The sequence below is a fragment of the Brachyhypopomus gauderio genome, chromosome 17 (genome assembly GCF_052324685.1).
Source record: "Brachyhypopomus gauderio isolate BG-103 chromosome 17, BGAUD_0.2, whole genome shotgun sequence".
Classification (NCBI taxonomy): domain Eukaryota; kingdom Metazoa; phylum Chordata; class Actinopteri; order Gymnotiformes; family Hypopomidae; genus Brachyhypopomus; species Brachyhypopomus gauderio.
Genome location: NC_135227.1, coordinates 11,952,470 through 11,973,280, shown reverse-complemented (window position 1 = coordinate 11,973,280; position 20,811 = coordinate 11,952,470). Strand labels below are relative to the sequence as shown.

Genomic DNA, 20,811 nt, shown 5'->3' with positions numbered 1-20,811 from the left:
GGCCGAGTAAAAGCAGCAAGGCGTCGCCTAGCGGCAGAGAAACAGACGACCGAGTAAAAGCAGCAAGGCGCCGCCTAGCGGCAGAGAAACACACGGCCGAGTAAAGCAGCAAGGCGCCGCCTAGCGGCAGAGAAACAGACGACCGAGTATTCGTGGCAGATGTTTGAAGCTCGTCGACTAGTGTAGTAAGTAGGTCAATTTACAGCATTTATAACAATTAAACTTACATAAACGATTCATTACAAATGCACTGAGACATCAAGTACAGAATGTAAGTCTTTAATAAATAAATGGCACACATATGAGATATTTTATGCATGCTTTCGAACAATCTTTAAAGAAACCGCTAAACAAATGAACGCTGGAGATTATTAAAAGCTCCTGAAAGAATACAGAATCAATTAGCTTGACACCCCCCACCCCGGCAGAAAAAAAGACGGAATGCTACAGGTAGAAAACATCTCTTTAGCGTAAGACTGACCTTAAAACCCCTACAAAATCACGCCATTTAATATGAAACAAGACTTAAAAAGCATAAATTTAAGCCATTCACAAAAAAAGGAAGAAATTTTGAACGTCAAAATTCTCTGCATACATAAACAAAGGCCTACATATAAACCATTACCACCGCACGACAGGACCGTTAACACTCCCTACTGTCCGACTGCATGAACACACATACGTTAGTGTCTCCTGTAAGACGGTGACCTTCAAAGTGACATGTGCCGAAGATGTTGGGTGGACATGTAAAAACCTGAGTGATAGCTGCTTTGTATTCATTACAATCACTTCCGTTGTCCATTTATTCCCAAACAAAACGTAAACATTTAAGTCTGGAAATAAGTAGGCTACATCATTCTCTTGGTTCGGGTTGGGGGCACTGTGATAAGTGCCAGTCTGAAGCACGTTTAAAAGTAATTTTTATTTATTAATGTAACTGAAAATGGCTGGAGAACCGGCCACGTAATATATGAACTTAAACGCCATACATAATATACGAACTTGATTTAATCTACTAGTAAAGAGATTTTGTAATATTTTGTTAGAGGAAAGCTGTTACTTTTAATACGAATTACTATAGCAAGTATACAGCGGCATCCGCACGAGTGGGAGATGAAAGGACGAAAAGTTAAAGACACCCATCATATACATCAGCCGGGACGGAGTCCATCACGGGCCCGAGCACCCAGCAGGCAGTCGGTCCATCTGTACGGTCCCTTACACCACATAACTGCCTCTGAGCGTGGTGTCATTCTCAGGCATTCAGCAAACAAGGTATATAGCTAGGTTTGCAGAAAAAAACATTGTAGTTCGTGTCTGCAAATCGATGTTCGAGTAAACAAAAAGCAGTGATTTACTTTTCAAAAAAGAAAAAATTGTATAGCAATGACGACTTTAAATGTCCCATCCACCTTACCTCAGCACCATTACATGAGGTAGAATGAGCATAGTTGTTTATGTAATACCAAACTGTCAGTAATATAAAAAAAAATTAAGTGTACCAGAGATCAGAGATTATTTTCAGAATTGTCCACATAAAGATGAATATATGGGCAAACAAAAAAGAACGCTCCTCTCTGTTGGTGTAATGCTGACTGGTGTTCTGCTTAGTGAAAATACATGCTGCCTGGCGGGCAGTGTTTTATATTCCTAACAATTTATCACAGATAAGTATTACAGATTAAACCGTTCGTTTCAACAGTTAGATATTTAGCACCATTACAGAAGTCCAAGTGAAGCAATGCATCTCAACACTGACCCATAAATAAATACTGTTCATCTCTGCACCGACCCATAAAACCCCCCCCAAACTGTTCAAACAGCCTGCATGACAGCCAGCTGGCACACGGCATACTCCAAATGCTTCTTGAAGAGCTCGTAGCACGGGAGCACGGGCAGAACGAGATGGTTGGCTTCGGGCTGGCTTTGGGGAAAGGCACAGGAGGGGTCCAGTGGGCTCAGGAAGGATAATGAGGGTGGAGGATTGAAACCAATGGCAGGGACTACATCAGCAGCGGTGGCAAACACAAGGATGTCTTCTAGAGATGCCGCACACCGCCCGTCTGTAACAGAAGGAAAAGGGGGTGAGAGTGTTTTCTGTAATGTCTTACTGCCATGTTATGTAACAGTTGTGTTAAATGTTTGTTGTGACTGGAATGCTCCTCTACTGACCCTACTTTTCCTTGCACCTCGGGCCAGGAAACACAGCAACATCGCTGTGTACTATTTACTGTACTATATCTGCTGTACATGGCTGTGATGAGCTCTACTTACAATAATTTCACAATAATGTATCAGTTAAACAACAGATCATATTTAGTATTGAACTGCCTGATATGATTCACTCAAGTGAAGAAAAACAGTAAATGCTACCTTCACATTCATGGAGATACTGCTTCCAGAAGGCCAGTGTCATGTCTTCCTTTGCTTTGTGTTCCTCCTCTTCAGAAAACCACACGGTGAAAAGTGAAAAGATGGACTCTGCAGTCATTCTTTCCACTGGGCCACAGAAAACCCTGGAGAAGCCCCCCGCACACGCCTGCACTTGCTCAAACACACCCAGCGTCCTGAGACCCTCACGAAATCTAAAGTAGGCAAACAAAGTAAAAAGCAGAGTTCAATTATCACTCATAGTAAAAAAATATATCTGGTATAATTTAAACCATATTGTATGATCCACTATTGTAATATTCACAAACGAATGTAAAATTCATACTACACTGACGCTTGCTTGTATGTCACTCACTCACATTCAGCAGGTTCAAAGTGTCATCGTTAACGTGTGGGAAACCAACCTTTGAAGAGGCAGCTGCATTCGTATAATCAGGTAGAAGTTCAGAATGTCCTCCAGGAGCAGGTGTTTATCTGAGAGTTTGGTGACCTCTCGCCAGCAGCCTGCTGCTTGCAGATACTCTGCTGCAGACCACATGTTTTCCTTCAACTCCTGCAAAGAGCTTGATTCCTCTATCTGAAACAGAGTGGTCAAATGGAACTGCACAGGCCAAAAAATCCCATCACAAAACACCAAAAATACATAAAAAAATTAAACTTAATTTTTTTTTTAAGCACCATACCGATTTAACTCTGTCTATCAAAGCGTCATCGCCCAGGTCTGCTGCAGTGAAATTGTAGTCAGCTGGGTAATGGAACAGGCTGTGGTAGAGCGCAGAGGAGAAGAAGGTGGGTGGAGGTCCGCCGTGCACCAGAGAAAGAGCCAACAGGCTTCCGATATCGAAATACAGATCATCCCTCAGGGCTGCACACAGGAGCACTGGCATTAACCACACTGACCGTGCTGACTGAGTTACTGCATCACTCACACATGAAGATCGTCATGTCTGGAGACATGCAACACAGGCAATACAAGGAGCTCAAAGGCCTGCATCATACACAGCTAAAATACAGAGTACAGGAATACACTGTGAAAGTGAATTAGAGGCTTGCAGTTGAATTAGCCAGGTAAATAAAGCAGTCCTTAACTTGGGAGTGCCCAAATAAGGTCACACGTTCAAAGCTATAAGTAAACGAAGTTAATGAGATGAAATTACAGTCAGTGCATAATCTTTGGTGGCATTTATAATGATTATATTTTCTTATAATTTAACCACATCTGTTCAAAATTTGCAATTACAGTAGCCAATGTTCCATGAAAAACGAATGTAATTTTTATCAGTTCACTAGCTATAATGGAAAGCTGGTATTATTTTATGCCAAGATGGAACTGAAAAACGTTTTCTGATCAAGTCGAACATGTTAATCTGCGCCTGTCTGATGCTCCATACGCCTTATGTGGAGTCATCCACATCTACCCCACAAATCTATATCAGTCCAGTAAGTCCACACAGCATCCTGCATCACATTAAATACTGCTAGTTCTGCCCCTAGTTCTTCACACTGCTATGAAATTTCACATGCAATGTCAGGAAGGAAGTGGTCATATACGAAACTGATCATATAGTTCTCACATCCCTCAGTGGTAAAAGTGATGCCCTTACAACCACGCTTTGTTAAAACCATCCCTGGTCTCCTCTATCTCTACGGTGTGAGTGAGTACTGGACAAATCACATCACTTGTGTGTAGTGTGGGCAAACCCTCCTACCTTGTGAGTTCAGAGAGAGGTTTTTAGCCCCATCAGGCCCAGTAAACACGCTCGAACTCTGCACTTCGTTCAGGAGGAGGCGGAAGAAGCGGCGCTGGCTGACCACCGCGTGGGTCTCCTTGTCTCGAGAGAAGCTCACAGACAGGGTCCTGCACGGGCTGAAGTCGCTCTGACGCAGGGCCCTCAGCGCTGCCTCCACCGCCTGGCCGTCCGTCACCACCACCGCCGTAGTCTGCTGCGTCGACAGCTGAGCGGCCAGACCAATTAGGACGTCTGCAGGACCGGCATCCGCACAGCGCCTGGACCAACGAGCAAAGCAGACATCTGTGACATGTGTTCATTTCTCTCAACACTACAGTTTCTCACTCATGTACTTAGAACACACACACATTAGTGGCTGACTTCAGACTGTAGATCATGTTCACAAATGTTTTGATGAGGGGTAAAAACAAACAAATAAAACCCGGCTGTGTCACAGTTCATCACCACTCCATCACAACACTTGCAAAGGTACCTTTTAGAGATTAGTGATGAGTGAAGATTGGACAGACATCTTTTAATCAGTCTCTTCTTCTCCTGCCTCTCTGCCAGTGGTGATTTAACATGGTTTGGCAACGTGGACACTGTCACCAGCCAGGGAAAATGGGAAGATAAAGGAGCAAAACTTTCAACTTAAAACCCATTGCATTCATTTTTCATTAAAGGGAAAATGTGGCATCTTTAACAACTGTTTTGACAGGGCAAAGGCAGGTGGGAATGTTGAGCGTACCTGTTCCTTCAATGGTAGATTTGCAATCAACACAACTCCAGTTGCTCTCATAAAGGCTGAGGGAGGAACATTTACGGTGGGTCCCACTGGATCCGCAAAACTTACACCGAACGATCTCAAAAACCCTATTAGATCACAGAGACCTTTAACATCAATGATTATTTTAAAGCCCTGTTGGGAAAAAAATGTTTGCATGACAAATGTGGTATGTGGTCATTCACGCTAAACATTTATTTAATTGACATGGTTTGGGTTTCTTCTTGTGCTGATAGGGTTTAGTACACATTTGTTGTCATACATGATTAGCCAAGCAGCAGCTATGCCACTTTCTTAATACAAGACAGTTATGGTTGCTGACTGCACTCATCTCTCCAGTAGCACAGATGTGTAAGAACCCTTCATGATGAACCTGGACTAGCTTAACACACCCAGAATAATTCCACCCTACATTGGATTCCTGAAGAACAACGTCTGGACAAATTGTGCTTGTGAACAGGTGGGATTTGTTTGTAAATGTAGACACCTACAAGATGTATAAAAGTACAAAGTAAAGCAGCTGATGAGCGTAGGTTCAAGGAACTTGTTCAAAAGAGAAGCTAAGATTTCATGCATATTTACAGGCATTTTTATATCCCAGATCCAGGCTTTAGTTAAATAAAACAATGAAATACATTTTGGGGTCATCAAGAAGCATGCTATTGTTATGACACAAAGAAATGTTTACCCTGATTGTGCGCTGTAACTGCGACCGTTGTGACTGAAACATTTCACAGCATCACAGTGCTGGTAGACATGCAACAGCTCCCCGTAGGCATTTTCCTCCAACTCCCAGGATGCATCTCTAAAAGACACACATGACCTCTATATCAGGAAAGAATGTTTGTGTCTGATGTGAAGCTCAGGCAGTTGTAGAAGTAAAACTATATACCTTTCCGGTATGTGTATTCCCATCCGGAGCATTTCTTGTTGAAACTGGTCCTTGTTGTTGCATAGTGTACATTTGAAGAAAAACATGGCAGCACTGTGTGCCTGATGCTGGAAAAAGAAAAATGGAATTGCAAATTGCAGCAAAGCAATCTTCTGTAACCGCAGCAGAGCAGCGTGTAAATGTAAGTATCCTAAGCTTGCGGTGGTATTACCTGGACGCAGTCTCTATGAAACCAGCTTCCAAGACAAGCGGGGCACTTGAGCACAGAGTAGGACAGGACGGGCTCCATGGGCTCCAGACAGATGGAGCAGGAGAGGGGCAGAGAGGGGCTTGTAGAGCAGGTCTGAGTGGGACAGTGCTTCTTACAAAAAGACCTATTTGAAAATATTCACATTAGAACTTCATTATGTGGACATATATGAGGATATAACAGGTATTATGCTATCTCATAGTTAAGGCGCGTGTTTTGTAGTTATTCTTTAAATCTTGGCTAGGAATCAGGTTCTATAACAAGGTGTTTTGAAAATGAGCAACATAGCGCCTCCCTTGAATATACTTAATGAAACTATGCAACACGACATCACACATTTATAATGATTGATTGAACAGTGGTACTCTATGCCCATACAGACATACTCAATTTTTCTTCTTCCGCCTTTAGGAGAGGTGGCATAGCTAGTCTAAACTCAATAGCAGCATGTCTTAACCCACAAATTCACAGTGTGTAAAGAAAATGGAATACAGCTTAAACACTTTATTCTTTAAACACTTTATTATTAAAGTTAAATAAACCCACTTACGGAAATAAATCAGTGAACTGGAAAATAAACTCCTCCTCAATTCCACACGGCAGGTGAACCATCTGTCTACAGCTTTTGATGGAGCATCCGACTGACGCACCGGACTTTTTACATCTCATACACCGCTGCATAAAATGTGGAAATTACATTAGCTACAAAGCCTTTGAAAACCCAAAACACAACACAGAACGAGATATCAGACCTTCGTTGCGAGAAACGACTTATTTACCAGTCTAGTAGATCTGCGGACCTCCTTTCTGATGTCGTCCACAAGAAAGCCATGAATGCCCTCATGGTCCTCTCCTCTCTGGAATATCCCACTGGACATCAACTGCAACATCACGCCTATTAGATGACTAGTTATTGGACCACCTTTATTGCAGAGTTTATAAATTATAGATCATTATAACATCATTATAGATCATTATCCCAGAAGCCAAAAAAGTCGTTATTCCCTACCAAACAGAAATAATGCACAGTGATATTGTGCTCCGGGAGTGTAATCTTCTCTCCATATTTGTCTGGGCAGTTGTCACGTCGCTTACAGAGTTTACAGACTACAAACAACACAAACACACACACATCATGTTACGAATACAGCATTTTAAAAGTAAGGTACTTTTATTTCCACATGATCGTAATAGGGATCCCTGAGAGGTCGCTAGTAAACGTACTTTCATTGAGAACTCCTTCCTGCCTCTCCACGGGACTCTTGGTCTTTTTCATCATTAAATGATCCGATAGTTGTGTATCGTTAAATGATCAGATAGTTGTGTATCGTTAAATGATCAGATAGTTGTGTATCGTTGGTGTACCCGAGCGTTACGTTAGTGATCTACTTACTTATTCAGCTAGACTACATCAAAACTGAACTAAACGAGACACAAGAGCAGTCTGAAACATCTTTGTCCTAGACGCAGTTTCACGTTAGGCAGGTAAAAGGTTATCTAGCTGCATTTCTCTAGCCGTATAAAGGGTGTCTGTAGCGCTGGAGGTTTAAACCTCCGACAATAACGCGGTGTGTGCGACTCAAGCGACTCGACCGCCGAGTGTCTCCATTAACTACAAACACACGGTCACGTATGCCGACCAGCCGTCTTCAGACACGGAAAGTCCAACAAATTATTTTTCATTCCGTAGAATTAGTGTACACAGTCCCATTTGATTTCGATATGGCGACTTCTCTTTTATCAGCACATAGATCCACTGTGAATTTTCGAAATTCCCTCGTCTGACGAAAAGCCTCCTACTATAATTTTGGTTGGTTAAATTCAAACCAAAAGCGTTCAAAACCACCAAGGTCATAGTGCGCAACATCCGGTTCCGGATCATGCCTGTTTTGTATTAGATAACGTGTCGAGTTCGAATCTTAGACCTACATAAAAAAGATACAGAGATTGTTTTAATTTATAACAATATATCTTAATTTAAGATGGTAATAGAGTAAATGTGTATTCAAAGAACATACTTGGTTTCATGAGAACATTAAAAAAAATCTCACAAAGGCTCATCTTAGTTTACTTTCTAAAGTTGGTTTCAAGATATATTTTTGTGGGAGGTTTCCTGGGAGTTTAAGGATGATGGTATTACGCTGTTATTAAACTTTGTTTTATTGTATGAAGGATTGTATTTGTAATTAGTTGGTCTAGGTGGGTCATGTTATTTATACAAAATTATTAAAGTAATTGTTAAGCACAGAACCTTATAAACTCCAAAATAAGCAGAAAACAATAGATAGTGGTAAATGTGTTGTTGCTTGATAACTCTCAGCATCTACATTAGGGAGCCTTATCCTGAAAATGATAGTTTTTCTGTTTAAACTTACTCAGGGACCAAGTTTTTTTTAACCAAGCATCTATCAAGTAAGCTAATCTAAAAAAGTTTTAAGGAATTTCCTAATGGTAGGATTTTCTAAATTTAATGAGCGTTCAAATGAAGCCATCTGGAGATTGTAATAGCAATATTTGCCACTTGGGGGTGCACTGCTACCACCTTCATCAAAAATGTCGTACAACTAAACACTAAACATCTTTTTAAAAATCTTTTTTTGATGTTGTGTAATTACCTTGAAGAAATTCTGACAAAAGTATTTTCTTCAACATTAATTTACTTTAACAAAATTGATTGACTTGAAGAATGTTTTTCATAATGAATGACACTTAGCAGTTTCTTACTGAAGTACAGCTAATGTAGTAAGAATTTGTGAAAGAATGAGCAAGTAAGGTCCCTTGGCAATAAAATGAGAAAAACCTTCATCATTAGTTGCTGTAGCTGTATTGGTGAATATTACTAGTGCCTATTAGTGTTTAGATGGTACCTTTGGCTATTTGTAATAGCCAAAAGACACCAGGTTAATCCATTAATTTATTACATATAAGGGATGTGCATGTCCAACACTGAGGTCAATGCAATACACATCTGTAATGTAATGTAATGCACAATGTGATGCAGTGCAAAATGATGCGATTTAGTTTAACATAATGCAATTAGATGCAAAAGACTACTTCTTAAGCATAAGTAGTTTGTACAGCTGATATTTCTGCTATCTCTGAGTCTCTGACATTTTCCCCCCTGAACATTATTTGTAAAGTGATCGAGTCTCAAAAAGCTGTAAAATAAATGTAAGACGTTAAAGCCTGTTCATTAATAAGAGTATCAACACAAATCTAATCTTTGTGATCACAGGAATGAATCCTCATTGACATCTTTTGCAATTCAGTGCCTGACTGAGGGGAAAATGTTGTATACCTTTAGGCTCTTTCTAGTGGACAGTTGAGCGTGACTGTTGAGATTTCATGTGTACTGCCAGCTGACTGAATAATCTTGCAATGCAAATTTTTACACAGTGTAGACTATAATCAAAGACATCTTCATTTTATATAGCATAAGGCAATATTTACCCACCTTGTTCAATCTTTACCTATCTTCTTATTTCAGTCAGAATTTACCTAATTTCCTTAATTTTCTTTTTTTTTAGATGCCACTGGGATACACACATTTCATGGTTGTGCTCAAAAGTCCTGTGTTGTGGTATCACTTTGGTGTAAAACAGTGAAAGAAAGAATGCGTATCGTCGGATCCCCCCCACCCATTTTTTCAGGCAACCACTTGTGGTCAGCAGGGGGCGCCATGATCTCTGGGGCCCCATGCATTTTTGTGGTGGTAAAGACCAACACTGTTTCTCTGCATAGTTGGCCATGGGTGAACGACACTCACATGACCTACTGAAGCTCTGCTATGGGTACGCTACTTAAGGTAGTCATACTGCCCATGTCCTTTATAGTGAAATGGCATATTTTACAAATTGCATGTATAATGCCAAACTGTCTCATGAAAAATTCAAAAGCTTTTCCTCTTCCATGATAACGTTTGTCGCCCAGACAAGCAACATTGGAGATGGGAGAGCGTGCTTCGAGAATCAATCTGGAGAGAAGGAATAAATGAAAATATAAAATCATTCCATCACATTTCTTAATAAGGAAAGCACAAAGCCTGTTCTAATAGCTAGATAAGAAGAAACTGGATTTTACTGATATTACAATCAATGCATTCCACATATGTGTGTGTGTGTCTATAGATAAGACAGTGGATAATACTGTACATACAAATCTGCATCCCTGATTATGGACCTGGTCCATAAACCTGATCCTGATTATGAGCTAGTCAGAATTGGGCCCAATCTATATATTCTAATGTACATCACTTTGTTAATACAGGTCTTCAGGAACATGATACTCTACTCTCATGATAATCTAGATTACTCTAGATACTCCAGATAAGGCGTGTTACATTGGGGCTTACCTGCACCATCAGTGGGTCTCAGCTCCACTATTGCTGCTGCAGGTTTTTTTATATATAAACACTTTTGCACAGGATTCATGACTCCTCTTAGATTACTTTTTTCAACATAATGTATGAATCTTGGTTTAGACAGAGAGCTAAGGGAGCCATCGGGCTCAGAGTAGTATTATTAAATAGTGTTGAATCGACGTGCACTTTGGCAGTTCCCGTATGTCTTCACACAACTCATCCAGTGAAGCAGCAGAATTGCTATTCTCAAGGTGTCTCTCCGTCAGTTGTTTCAAAGGCCGCACAGCTCAGGGACGTAGCGGAGCGGATTAACGCAAATAAGTGCTGGGTTGTTTGCTTCCTTTTCCTGTTCAAACAGATCCAGGAGAACGAGATCAATGTCTCAACCTGCCTATTGTTTGACAACACTTGTGAGGGGGGGTCCTTGAATGCACTCCTGGCCTGAGCTATAAGATTACAGGCCGCATTTTCTTCCCCAGACTGAAATTCCAGAGGGAGTCCAAACAACTCCTGCGATTCTCCACACTCCACTCCCTCCCCTTCTGGCGGCCAATGCCTCTCCGAGCTGGCATTATGCAAGCTAATTTAGCCAATTATGCACAGGTGTGATGCTAATTCCCCTCATGCACACTGAGCTGCTGGCAGTAAAAATAGTATAATTACACAGCTGTCCCCCTGTTTGCATCCAGCACCTCACCAAAAAAACACATTTTTTGAAAATGGGAAAAATTTGCTGCAACTTCTTCAACTTTGCTCATTTCATTGTGTCTTTACAACTAAAGGATTCAAGCACCAGGTGAAATGCTGACATCCATTTTAACAGACTGATGTGACATATTGTAACTTACCTTGAGCTGGAATACAAAGGCCCAATGAGTAATTCAAGGAGAATTATGTAGGAGTGTCTTGTGTACGTCTCATTTTGCCCCTAGTGTATAGAGAATACAAACATCCTAGTTTATAGGTACAGACTATGCACAATTTAGTTGATACAGGCATAGACCATGAGCACTAGTTGATACAGGTATAGACCATGAGCACTAGTTGATACAGGTCTAGACCATGAGCACTAGTTGATACAGGTATAGACCATGAGCACTAGTTGATATAGGCATAGACCATGAACACTTTAGTTGATACAGGTATAGAACATGAGCACTAGTTGATACAGGTATAGACCATGAACACTTTAGTTGATACAGGTATAGACTATGAGCACTAGTTGATACAGGTATAGACCATGAGCACTAGTTGATACAGGTATAGACCATGAGCACTTTAGTTCATTTTAGGTCAAGTAAAAGGTTTATGCTACTAATCTTGACATTCAATTACCATTACAGGCCTGACTGTAGTATTTGACATTTTCTAGATACAGATTAAGACAGAATTTTTGACAGAATTCTGCCATTTAAAAATCCTTTTCTGAGGGATAGGGTTAGGGTTAGAATACTACTGGCCCCTTGGGGTCCCAGCTCAGACAGTGGTAGGAACAGTGGATTGTAAAAGCAAAAAAATAAAAACCAACTTTACCACGGAGACCATTTCTCTGCCTGCAGATTTCACAGTCAAGGTGGAAAGAGGGCCATTTAGAACTCTGGCACTACCTTTGAACACCCAGCACACCATATGAAGGAATCAGGCAGTCCAATGCCCTGAAACCATGCAGGATCCAGCACTTTTCCAAGGAGCTCTAATGCACTTCAGCTAGCACTCCGCCTCTGCCTCGTTTAGAAAAACGGCACCTTTTGTTCGGAGTGGAGTGCGAGAGCATGCACAGGGGACAGCAACCTCATCATTAAATTCTGCCACTTATGATAGCCTAAGTGAAGGCGACGTGACCATCAACCCCAGTGCACAGCTATGTCTTCAGAAAGGAAAGCGGGAGTGAGGTGGGGGAAAAAAAGCTACATGCGTAATAAATCCCCGCGTGATTATCAGGCTGTGTGAGAGCTGTGAACTAGTGCTGGAAAATGACAGGCAAGGCAGGCCGCTCCCTTGGAAGGAGTCAAATTAAATGCACCGTTTCCCCAGTTCGTTGTTGCTTTCAATATTCGAATTTCTGTAGGGAATACAGGATCGACTCCGACTCTAGTCGCGAGGCTTCCCCCGTGCACATGTGCAACAGCTTGCGATAGCTCATCTCATGTGGCTCAGGGAAATTGCTGTCTACACAAGCCAAATAATTCTGCCTCTTTGACCCCGGCAGTTCGGCGGAGTCTAATTATCGGCTTGGGCAGCCGGCCCGCTGGGGTCTTCGCTGTGCCCTGTGCTGTCACCCGTCCCGTCGACTCCCCCCAAAATGAAAATTGAGTTGTCTGTGGAGTGATAGAATGTGGCCGCTAATCAGAAATGTTAAAAGACAAGGGCCAGGAGCCGAAAAGGGAGGTGCCCAGAGAGGAGGCTTCTATTGTGTCATTGTAACTGTATTTTTCTTCTCTCCCAAACTGTTTTAAGTGTAAAATATGTAGGCAACATATTTCAGCATGTTATATCATTGACTTTAGAAACTTTCTGATTATTCCCTTTGTAGGGCATTTTAATTTCAAGACAAATAAACTCTCATTTGGAGATGTTGGCAAAGATTAAGAGTTAAAATGTTGATTGCACTTGGCCACAGCACAGCCATAAAAGCTGATTAATGTACCCAAGACAAGAGACGTACAGGCAAGTGAGAGAAGATGATTAAGACCAATTGTTGCTGAATATAGTGCGTGTTGATCACTAAAACAGATATAATAAACCATATCTGATATTATTATGAAGTCACATAACCCTGCACTACCATCCAGGGATGAAAAATCAGCAGGTAATAAAGATCCGTGTATGACAGGGTGGTGAGGTCCCTAATGACAAATCTGCATGCGCGTGTGTGCTTGCATGTGTGCGCTCTCGCGTGTGTGCTCGTGTGTTGCTCTTTCTCACCACTCTCAGGTCAAAGGGTTCACTACAGGGTGGAGTCTTTCTCCGTTTCAGGCATGGCTACAGTGACCTGTGTGTTTCCCCACAGACGACCGTTAAACAGCACACTGAAAACAAACAGAAAGAGAACACTGTCTGCATTAGGCGCCTATTCTGCATCATCACTGGACTAAGGTTGTATATTTCAGCATCTGCTTTTTGTATCAATCACATCTGCTGCAGGAATTGTAACTGCCATTACTTACTCTTATTCTTTAATTCTATATTTTATTTATTTATTCATTCAGATGTTAGTTGTTTCATTTTCAATGTTGAAAAATGATTAGGATATATTATTAAATGGAAATGGTTTATTCGGGAATGATACAGAATTACTGTGTATTATACAGAACCTGAAAAGAGTTGAAAATGGATCGTGTCTAAGAGCGTCTCAATTCAACCTTTGAACTCAGAACGAATGATTATGTTTGCTTCCTCACTCCTCTCTGGCTAATTAACACAACTCCAGATTGACTCTTTCCTGTTGCTCTTGTAAGTCAGTTAAAAAAGACAGAACGAAAGAAAAAGAAATAACTTTTGAGATTTTCGCCCTTGCTGAATGCCTCATATTGCATTGCTTTGCTGAAATCTAATTTGAGAGAAAAATGGCAACCCAGCTGTTCTTTTGACAGCGAATCACCAAAACATGGGTTCTTTCAGCTCAACACCCATCCAGCGGTCCACCCTCATCTGCACATCAATGGAGCCCTTCTCTTGTCTTGAAGGCTGTAATTAAAGTAGTGCACAAAGCTAGGGGTAATTTACCGTCCCTTTCCTGGTTCTCTGCTGAAATCAGGTATCGGGGAATGATTGCCGTGGATGGGGCGTTCCGGCCGACACAATGCAGCACGGCTTTGTGTTTCCCCCAGCTTGCTGTGTGCACTGGAAATGCTCCTATTAAATATACAAATTTATTATGCAAACAAAGGGGGTTAATTGTCCACATATTTGTATTCTGAGAGTAAATGAATTATGATGGGCGATGGGAAAAAATAATGCCGTTTCATAGCAACTGCCTCTGACAGGAAGAAGGGCTGTGTCGTGATTGGTGGTGGTGATGGTGTTTGGGGGGTGGGGGTGCTTGGCAGCTGATTGGATGGTGGAGGTAGAATTAAGGGAGAGAGAATGAGGGCTTTGCTAATGGATCGGCGGCAGAGAGATGGTCTACTGCAGTTCTGAATTGTAACAACATAATGTTGGAATGCAAGATGGAGAATGATTGAAATTCATCTAGGTGAGACATTACTGCCCAGCGTAGTATGATTTGCTCTGGGGCGGGGCCAGGTGGGTTGAGGGGAATACTTCAGCAACAGCTGGATATTCTATTTTGCATTTTTGCGGCTGTATCAGTGAATCATCTACACTGCAAGACAGAAAATGAAGAGAAACCATTCACCCACCTCCATTTTTAATTGGCTCTGCTAGTCAATTAGATGCCCATGTTAGCACCTGCACATTCCCCAAAGGAAAAGGAGTGAAATACTTACTGAGCAATGGTCCCTACTCACTAATTTCATCTTTAATTTACATTTGGCAAGACATTTAGCTCATGTAGCTAATGATGGAACTAATTCCAGCAGCAGGGATTGCAAGTACAAGTGTGCTTTTATAATTTAGTTAGATATAGGCAAGTTACATCAAGACTAAGCATTAGAAGTATCCACTGCATAGAAGCAAAAACAACCTTCCTAGCAAAAGTATGAATATAGATGTCAAACTGACGGTGCAATGATAAGCTTATTACATGCAACATATATTTACAGACAGTGCATGAGTCTTCATCTGCAATTACTCTGTGTCTGTGTTGCATCTTCTGAAGGGATCCAGTCTGGTAATATAAAATAAATAGTAATTTATTTAAATGCCACCACTGAGCCCTTCAGAACATGGGAGCATCGTACATGACTGTATTATGTTGAAAGACATTATGTAACATCAATTTGAATCCTCACAAACATCTTTAACAGACATGGGATCAGAATGTAGAATCCAGTACAGTATATTATTATTATTATGTTATGCAATTTATTTGTATTTAAGGGTATACTTATCCTTAGATTGTTTGGAATTATTTTTAAAAATCCAAACCAGGTCAAGCTCTCTGAGCTCTTGCAGACCTATTCACTATGGGGCCTCCTGAAGATGCTGTGTCTGTCCTGAAGATGCTGTCAGCCCTGAAGATGTTGTGTTTGTCCTGAAGATGCTGTGTTTGTTCTGAAGATGCTGTGTCTGTCCTTAAGATGCTGTCAGCCCTGAAGATGTTGTGTTTGTCCTGAAGATGCTGTGTTTGTTCTGAAGATGCTGTGTCTGTCCTGAAGATGTTAAACCTTTGTTTGAGTAATGACCTCCAGCAAAGGAGCAATGCTAAATCAAACACAAGTGAATGGTGCTCAAATTAAGTGAAGGCTGATTTCTGACAGCCTCGTACTGGTCTCACATTATTGTCTCCTTTTCAGGATTTTAGCTAAGAGATATTTTGGAAATAAATCTAATGAGACTTATTACACTGAGTAATATGTTCATTAATCACGATAAGATCTTTTAAAAACATATTATATACTAAACTGTTTAATATCCACAATACTGAAACTTAAAACCTTGAACAGCATCCCAAAGAAGCAGAAATGGTTATTTGTTTGTTGTCTTTTGAGAATATCAGTGTGACAGGTTAAAATACAAGGTCCAGAAACATGTTGCCTAGAAACTAATGGAGAGAATAACCCAACACGTATGTGTTTGTCCTGGTGGTGGTAACCATTGGCAACAGCAAAAGATCTCTTCTCTTTTAGAGTAATTTGCTCAAAGATGTTTTCTCTTTTTCATAATACGAGAAGATTTCCAAATCACAGCTCATCTGGGTGTTTGGTGCATTCAGCATGTCTAGGTCAAATCATTCAGAACTCTCTAGAAACTTAATTTATTTTCTTCCATTCACAGAAAAGACACTTTGTCTCTGAAATTGGAGAATGTTTTTTTTTCTTTAGAATTAATTACAATTTACATAAAATATGAATTTATCTTTCTATTAGTTTTTGTAAAGCTAATTGGCCTTTATCATTAATGGATTAACTGACTAAATACTTTACGCTCGCAAAGTAGCGCAACTGAAATTTCATATTTCAAGTCAGGCTCCTCTGTTGAAAGCTCATGTATGTTCAGTATGTGTCTTCAGCTTGGCAAACCAGCATATGTGGACTCCTGCCTTTAGAGGAGTCAGTGCATGCTCGGCTGGAGGACACCAGACCTGGTGTTGGTGGGTTGGTCTGTGGTGATGGCATTAATGTTGCTCCATTAGGCTTTGGTTGACAACCCATTCTAATGATAATCCAGCTGTGGATAATAAGGAGCCATATGCTTAGTCTATTACTGTACTAGCTTTCATTTTTTCCAAATGTTTGCCCTTTAAACCAGTAAATCAGCATAAACAGAACCTCATAATTATTATAATTTCCCTTTAAACAGTAGAACTCAATTGTTTTAAGATTCCATGTCAACCCTAATTATATTCATATTGGAATAAAGAATATTTTAACAAGGTCCTCATTATAATAGCAAATGATGGACAGTCACACAATCCTGCAAGAATACAGCAGGCCACATTGCTGCAGTCAAATTCTGCTGCATTATTGTACTGTAGTGTGCTCCTGTAGTTCCTCCAAGCAAGGTGTTAGCAACATCAAGCTGCCCAGGGACCGTAGATGCATAGCGCTAAAAATGTACACCTTTACTGCATCGCAGGGTTCATTTCTGTAATTCACACTTGTTAAGAGCATCTGTCAAAGGTTGGAAATGGAAACAGTTGATTAAATTCACCTGCAAAGGCTTTGTGGCTAATGTGGCTTCATAGGGAACAACTCAGTGGCGTGTCTTCTAAGGGAATGCCTGCCAAGCTGTCCTGGTTGCTTTAATGAAGTATTGAGACTTGTGAAGCCACAATTAGGTCAGCTAGGCAACAAAAAGGAATACTTCACAAAATTATACTAATGCAATCATATGTAAAAGGCAGATAGTGGACATTAATTAGTTAAATTATGATACCAGATTTGCATTATCATTAGCATTTTTGAATTAAGGGTACATTTAGGCTAAAAAAGTCTTGTTCTAATGAACCCATAGTTGGAGTGTAACATTTTTCATGACTGAGGTATTTGAGGCCAATGGGATGCTTCACACCAGAATATCACCCTCACAGCCATTGTTATGAATGTTTTATCACTACTAGCAGTCGTAATGCCCATTGTGAGAAAATAGTACAACTTCTCATTAATTTTGGTACGTTTTGTTCTTCAGCCAAGCCTCACAATAATAGGCTAGGCTTACTCCAAGACCTCTTAATGACCTCTTAAAGACTTCAATTTATGTTATAGTGCCTTCCAACATGACTTCAGTAAAAATGATCATCTTCCATGTGCTGGGGGTCCCACGGGTGGATTAATTCACAGGGCTCCATGCTAATGATGGGAAGAGCAAGGAAGCCTTTACCAGCCAAAAATTACTCCTCTGATGCCTCTGCTTTGAATTCCTGCCTGGATTAATCAGCCACCGCCCCACTTCCAGCCCCCTATTAGACAGCGTTCGCCCCCTACCACGGGGGCAATGTAGGCGCAATAATGGTCCAATGAACAGTTTGACTGATTTGATAATTAAGTATGGGTAAGCAAAGAGCAGTATAATTCAACACTCCACCCACACACACGTAACCATTTTGTTTTTCACCTCTTTTTCTAGATCTCCAAACTGTACTTGTTGAAAACACAACATGTTCCTGAGAACAAACAGCAAGGGCAGAGGGAATGAAGATGCCTCTCTTTTTTCATTTCTTACATACTTTCTACATCCATTGTTGACATGAGAGTGTCTGTCACCATTTAATTCTGCACTCTTGGAAGGTGCATGGCCTGCATCAGGACGGATATAAAAGCCAAGATCCACAGTTATCCCACAGCTCCCGTCATCTTCTAACGTCTTCCTCAACCGAGATGCAGTGTTGTTTATGACCTACACCTAAAGTTGGACTGGTTGTTGAGCTAGCTGATTTAATGTACCTGTATGATAGTTTGAACCCAAATAAACATTTGTTACTGGTGTTACCTGAAGTTGATTTATAACACGCAGAATATTCAGGATATTTGTGTAAGATCCAAGAAATGGGTTCAGCAGTAACACAAAGCTGGTGAATCATAACGTCTTGAGGTCGTCTTGATGTGTTTTTGTTGTGGGCAATGCAAGTTCATGGAATAGCTGTGCTGTATATCTACCATATCTACTGAATAATGTAGCAGACAGAGTTGCACCGGGTCATCCACACAGATCAATGCACTTTGCTAGGCTGGACAGCACTCTGTTTAGGAACAGCTCTGTTTATCTGATTTCTCTCCCTGGGCATCATTTGAATATCTGCATACATAAAGGCAGTTAGGTTAGGTACTAGTCTGCAACTCAAGCACACTGTTTGTTTTTAAAAGTGGCGATTGTAGCAAATCAATACATTTTATGGCAAAACAACAAATATAAAATAAGTTATAACTTTTAAGATAACTAGTTCCTATGATAATTAGGCTGAAAAGCCTTTACCTGGTCACCAATCAATCGACATCTCCCTACGAAAGCACACAGCAACTATGAAAAACAGCCACATTGTGACTCATTCACAACCTGTGTAAATACACCTTTGATTACTATCTAAAGGACACTCAACACAAAGCGTGAGAGGGACTACAGATGCGTGAAAATAACTGGAACAGGGAGGAACGGAAGATTAGAAGGGTGAAAATCGAGACCAAACATTCAACCATAGTGTGCTCATTTTGTTTCGCACAAAGCTATTATGTTGTCCATTGTCAGGGAAAAAGTAGAGCAGCTTTGTGAGTCTGCCTGGCATGTGTTCATGCGCTCGCCCCAGGGATATGCTGTTTGTGTTGGATCATAAGAATGTGTTGATGTGGTCGGTGTGGTAACAAGCAGGCGTCGCCGAGCTGACATTGGGAGTGTGTGGTGTGGAGATTCCTCTTCTGTTTTACCTCACTCCAACCCCTAGCAGTAAAGGTGTGTGTGTGTGTGTGTGTGTGTGTGTGTGTGTGTGTGTATGTGTTTTGGGTGGGTGAAAGGTCAGCGAATGTCAATTCATTGCCCACATTCCCTGACTGGGGTTTAGGCAAATGCAGTCAATAAATTGATGGTCTGTTTACCTACCAGCAAACGATAACTGCCCCTCGATCTGCTTCTGTAGTCGGGGCGTAATACACGGTGGGCTGATGCTGTGTACACAATACAGGCATATCACTCAGAGCAGCATGCTGCCCAGTGCTTCCACAGCACTGTCGCTTTAATAAATAAAAGCGCTCGCTCCAGTTAGCCACTCGGTGAGGCCACATCGCGTGCGAAGCCAGCTCCCCACTCGAGCCGAGCAGGGCTTGAGCCTAATCCGAGTTGACATGTTACAGTAAAAGTACTTTATGAAATCAATATTAAATTCACAGCCTTTGACATCTTGGGACACCAAAGATAAAGGAGAAATAAGGTGTAGAGTAAATAGTCCTGCAGCTATGTCAGTTACTGGAGGACGAAGCCATGGGAAGACACAGGGGATGGCAAGGAGAATTAGTGCAATGCTACTCATGTTTTATCCCAAGGTCTTGACATCGATGAAAACATAAAACGGCACGCAAACTCTGACAGGAAGAAAAAATGCAGCCAAGATAACACTGGGGAGCAGGAAAGCTCTGTCCCTCAAGGGAAAATAGAAAAAAGCAGACAAGTACAGTATATGTAGTTAAGATACAGTACCAGTAAAAGGTTTGGGCACACCCACTCTGCTTATATTTATTATTTTCTACATTTTCAAAACAAAAGCTTTGCACACTCTTGGTGTTCTCTTACTCAGCTTCATGAATCAGACCCTGTGACTCTTTTCCATCATTCTTGAAGACATTCTCACATGTGTAGAGCACTTGCAGGGTGAGGAACTGAAGTGCTGATAGAAAACTATTTGCTAAGGGTGTATCTAAAATTGTGTGTATTTTGAAAATGAGTTCCAATATAGGCTGAATTCCTCCATTCTATTTAAGCTTAATCCAGATTAAAATGCCTTTATTACTATTAAAACATACATTCAATCAGGTGTGTCCAAACGTTTGACTGGTACTGTAAACTAGACAGCATTTACTAACTCAGGGGTTGTCCAGACAACAGCACGTACCATCATCTGAATAATTACTTCCTTTGTAATCAAGTGTCTTATTTATTATTACATTATTAGAATGGTGTACCTGTGATGATGGAAAACAAATACAGACATGATGAATTGCCTTTTTTCTCAGATCCTTGTAGGAAATTGAATGATAAGTGAACAAAAATAGCATATATCATTTATTGAAACCTAAAATGCAGTTTTGGAGATTACAGGATTTAGCAGGCTAAAGATGAGCATTTGTATAATGCTAC

At 40.8% G+C, this 20,811-nt stretch overlaps 1 protein-coding gene and 1 long non-coding RNA gene across 3 annotated transcripts; one reads left to right on the top strand and one right to left on the bottom strand.

Annotated features, from left to right (window-relative positions):
* Positions 1-262: 262 nt before the first annotated feature.
* On the bottom strand, positions 263-14,262 carry g2e3 (G2/M-phase specific E3 ubiquitin protein ligase). 2 transcript variants are annotated; one of them, XM_076978180.1, is made up of 17 exons: positions 14,134-14,262; positions 13,333-13,436; positions 11,256-11,335; positions 7,272-10,753; positions 7,057-7,154; positions 6,827-6,928; positions 6,598-6,722; positions 6,009-6,171; positions 5,798-5,904; positions 5,594-5,710; positions 4,870-4,994; positions 4,615-4,723; positions 4,101-4,399; positions 3,075-3,256; positions 2,796-2,968; positions 2,374-2,585; positions 263-2,063 (listed from the first exon to the last, which is right to left on the bottom strand). In XM_076978180.1, exons 4-17 carry the CDS (start codon positions 7,324-7,326, stop codon positions 1,816-1,818), a joined length of 2,115 nt encoding a protein of 704 aa, XP_076834295.1. In that variant the 5' UTR covers positions 7,327-10,753; positions 11,256-11,335; positions 13,333-13,436; positions 14,134-14,262; the 3' UTR covers positions 263-1,815. The 2 variants fall into 2 exon arrangements, with proteins under 2 accessions (XP_076834295.1, XP_076834294.1); XM_076978179.1 differs by lacking the exon at positions 14,134-14,262 and having other exon boundaries at positions 7,272-10,020; positions 10,399-10,753.
* On the top strand, positions 1,820-3,573 carry LOC143480466 (uncharacterized). The gene is made up of 3 exons (XR_013121831.1): positions 1,820-2,084; positions 2,449-2,590; positions 2,757-3,573. It is a non-coding gene; the product is annotated as an uncharacterized LOC143480466 (long non-coding RNA).
* Positions 14,263-20,811: the final 6,549 nt, after the last annotated feature.

Bases quoted from the DNA above. Each gene is read 5' to 3' on its own strand.
- g2e3 (XM_076978180.1), bottom strand. From the start codon at position 7,326: ATGATGAAAAAGACCAAGAGTCCCGTGGAGAGGCAGGAAGGAGTTCTC. The intron at 5,905-6,008 runs GTAATACCACCG...TTCTTTTTCCAG, and splicing joins TTCATAGAGACTGCGTCCAG to CATCAGGCACACAGTGCTGC. The intron at 2,969-3,074 runs GTATGGTGCTTA...ACTCTGTTTCAG, and splicing joins TGATAGACAGAGTTAAATCG to ATAGAGGAATCAAGCTCTTT.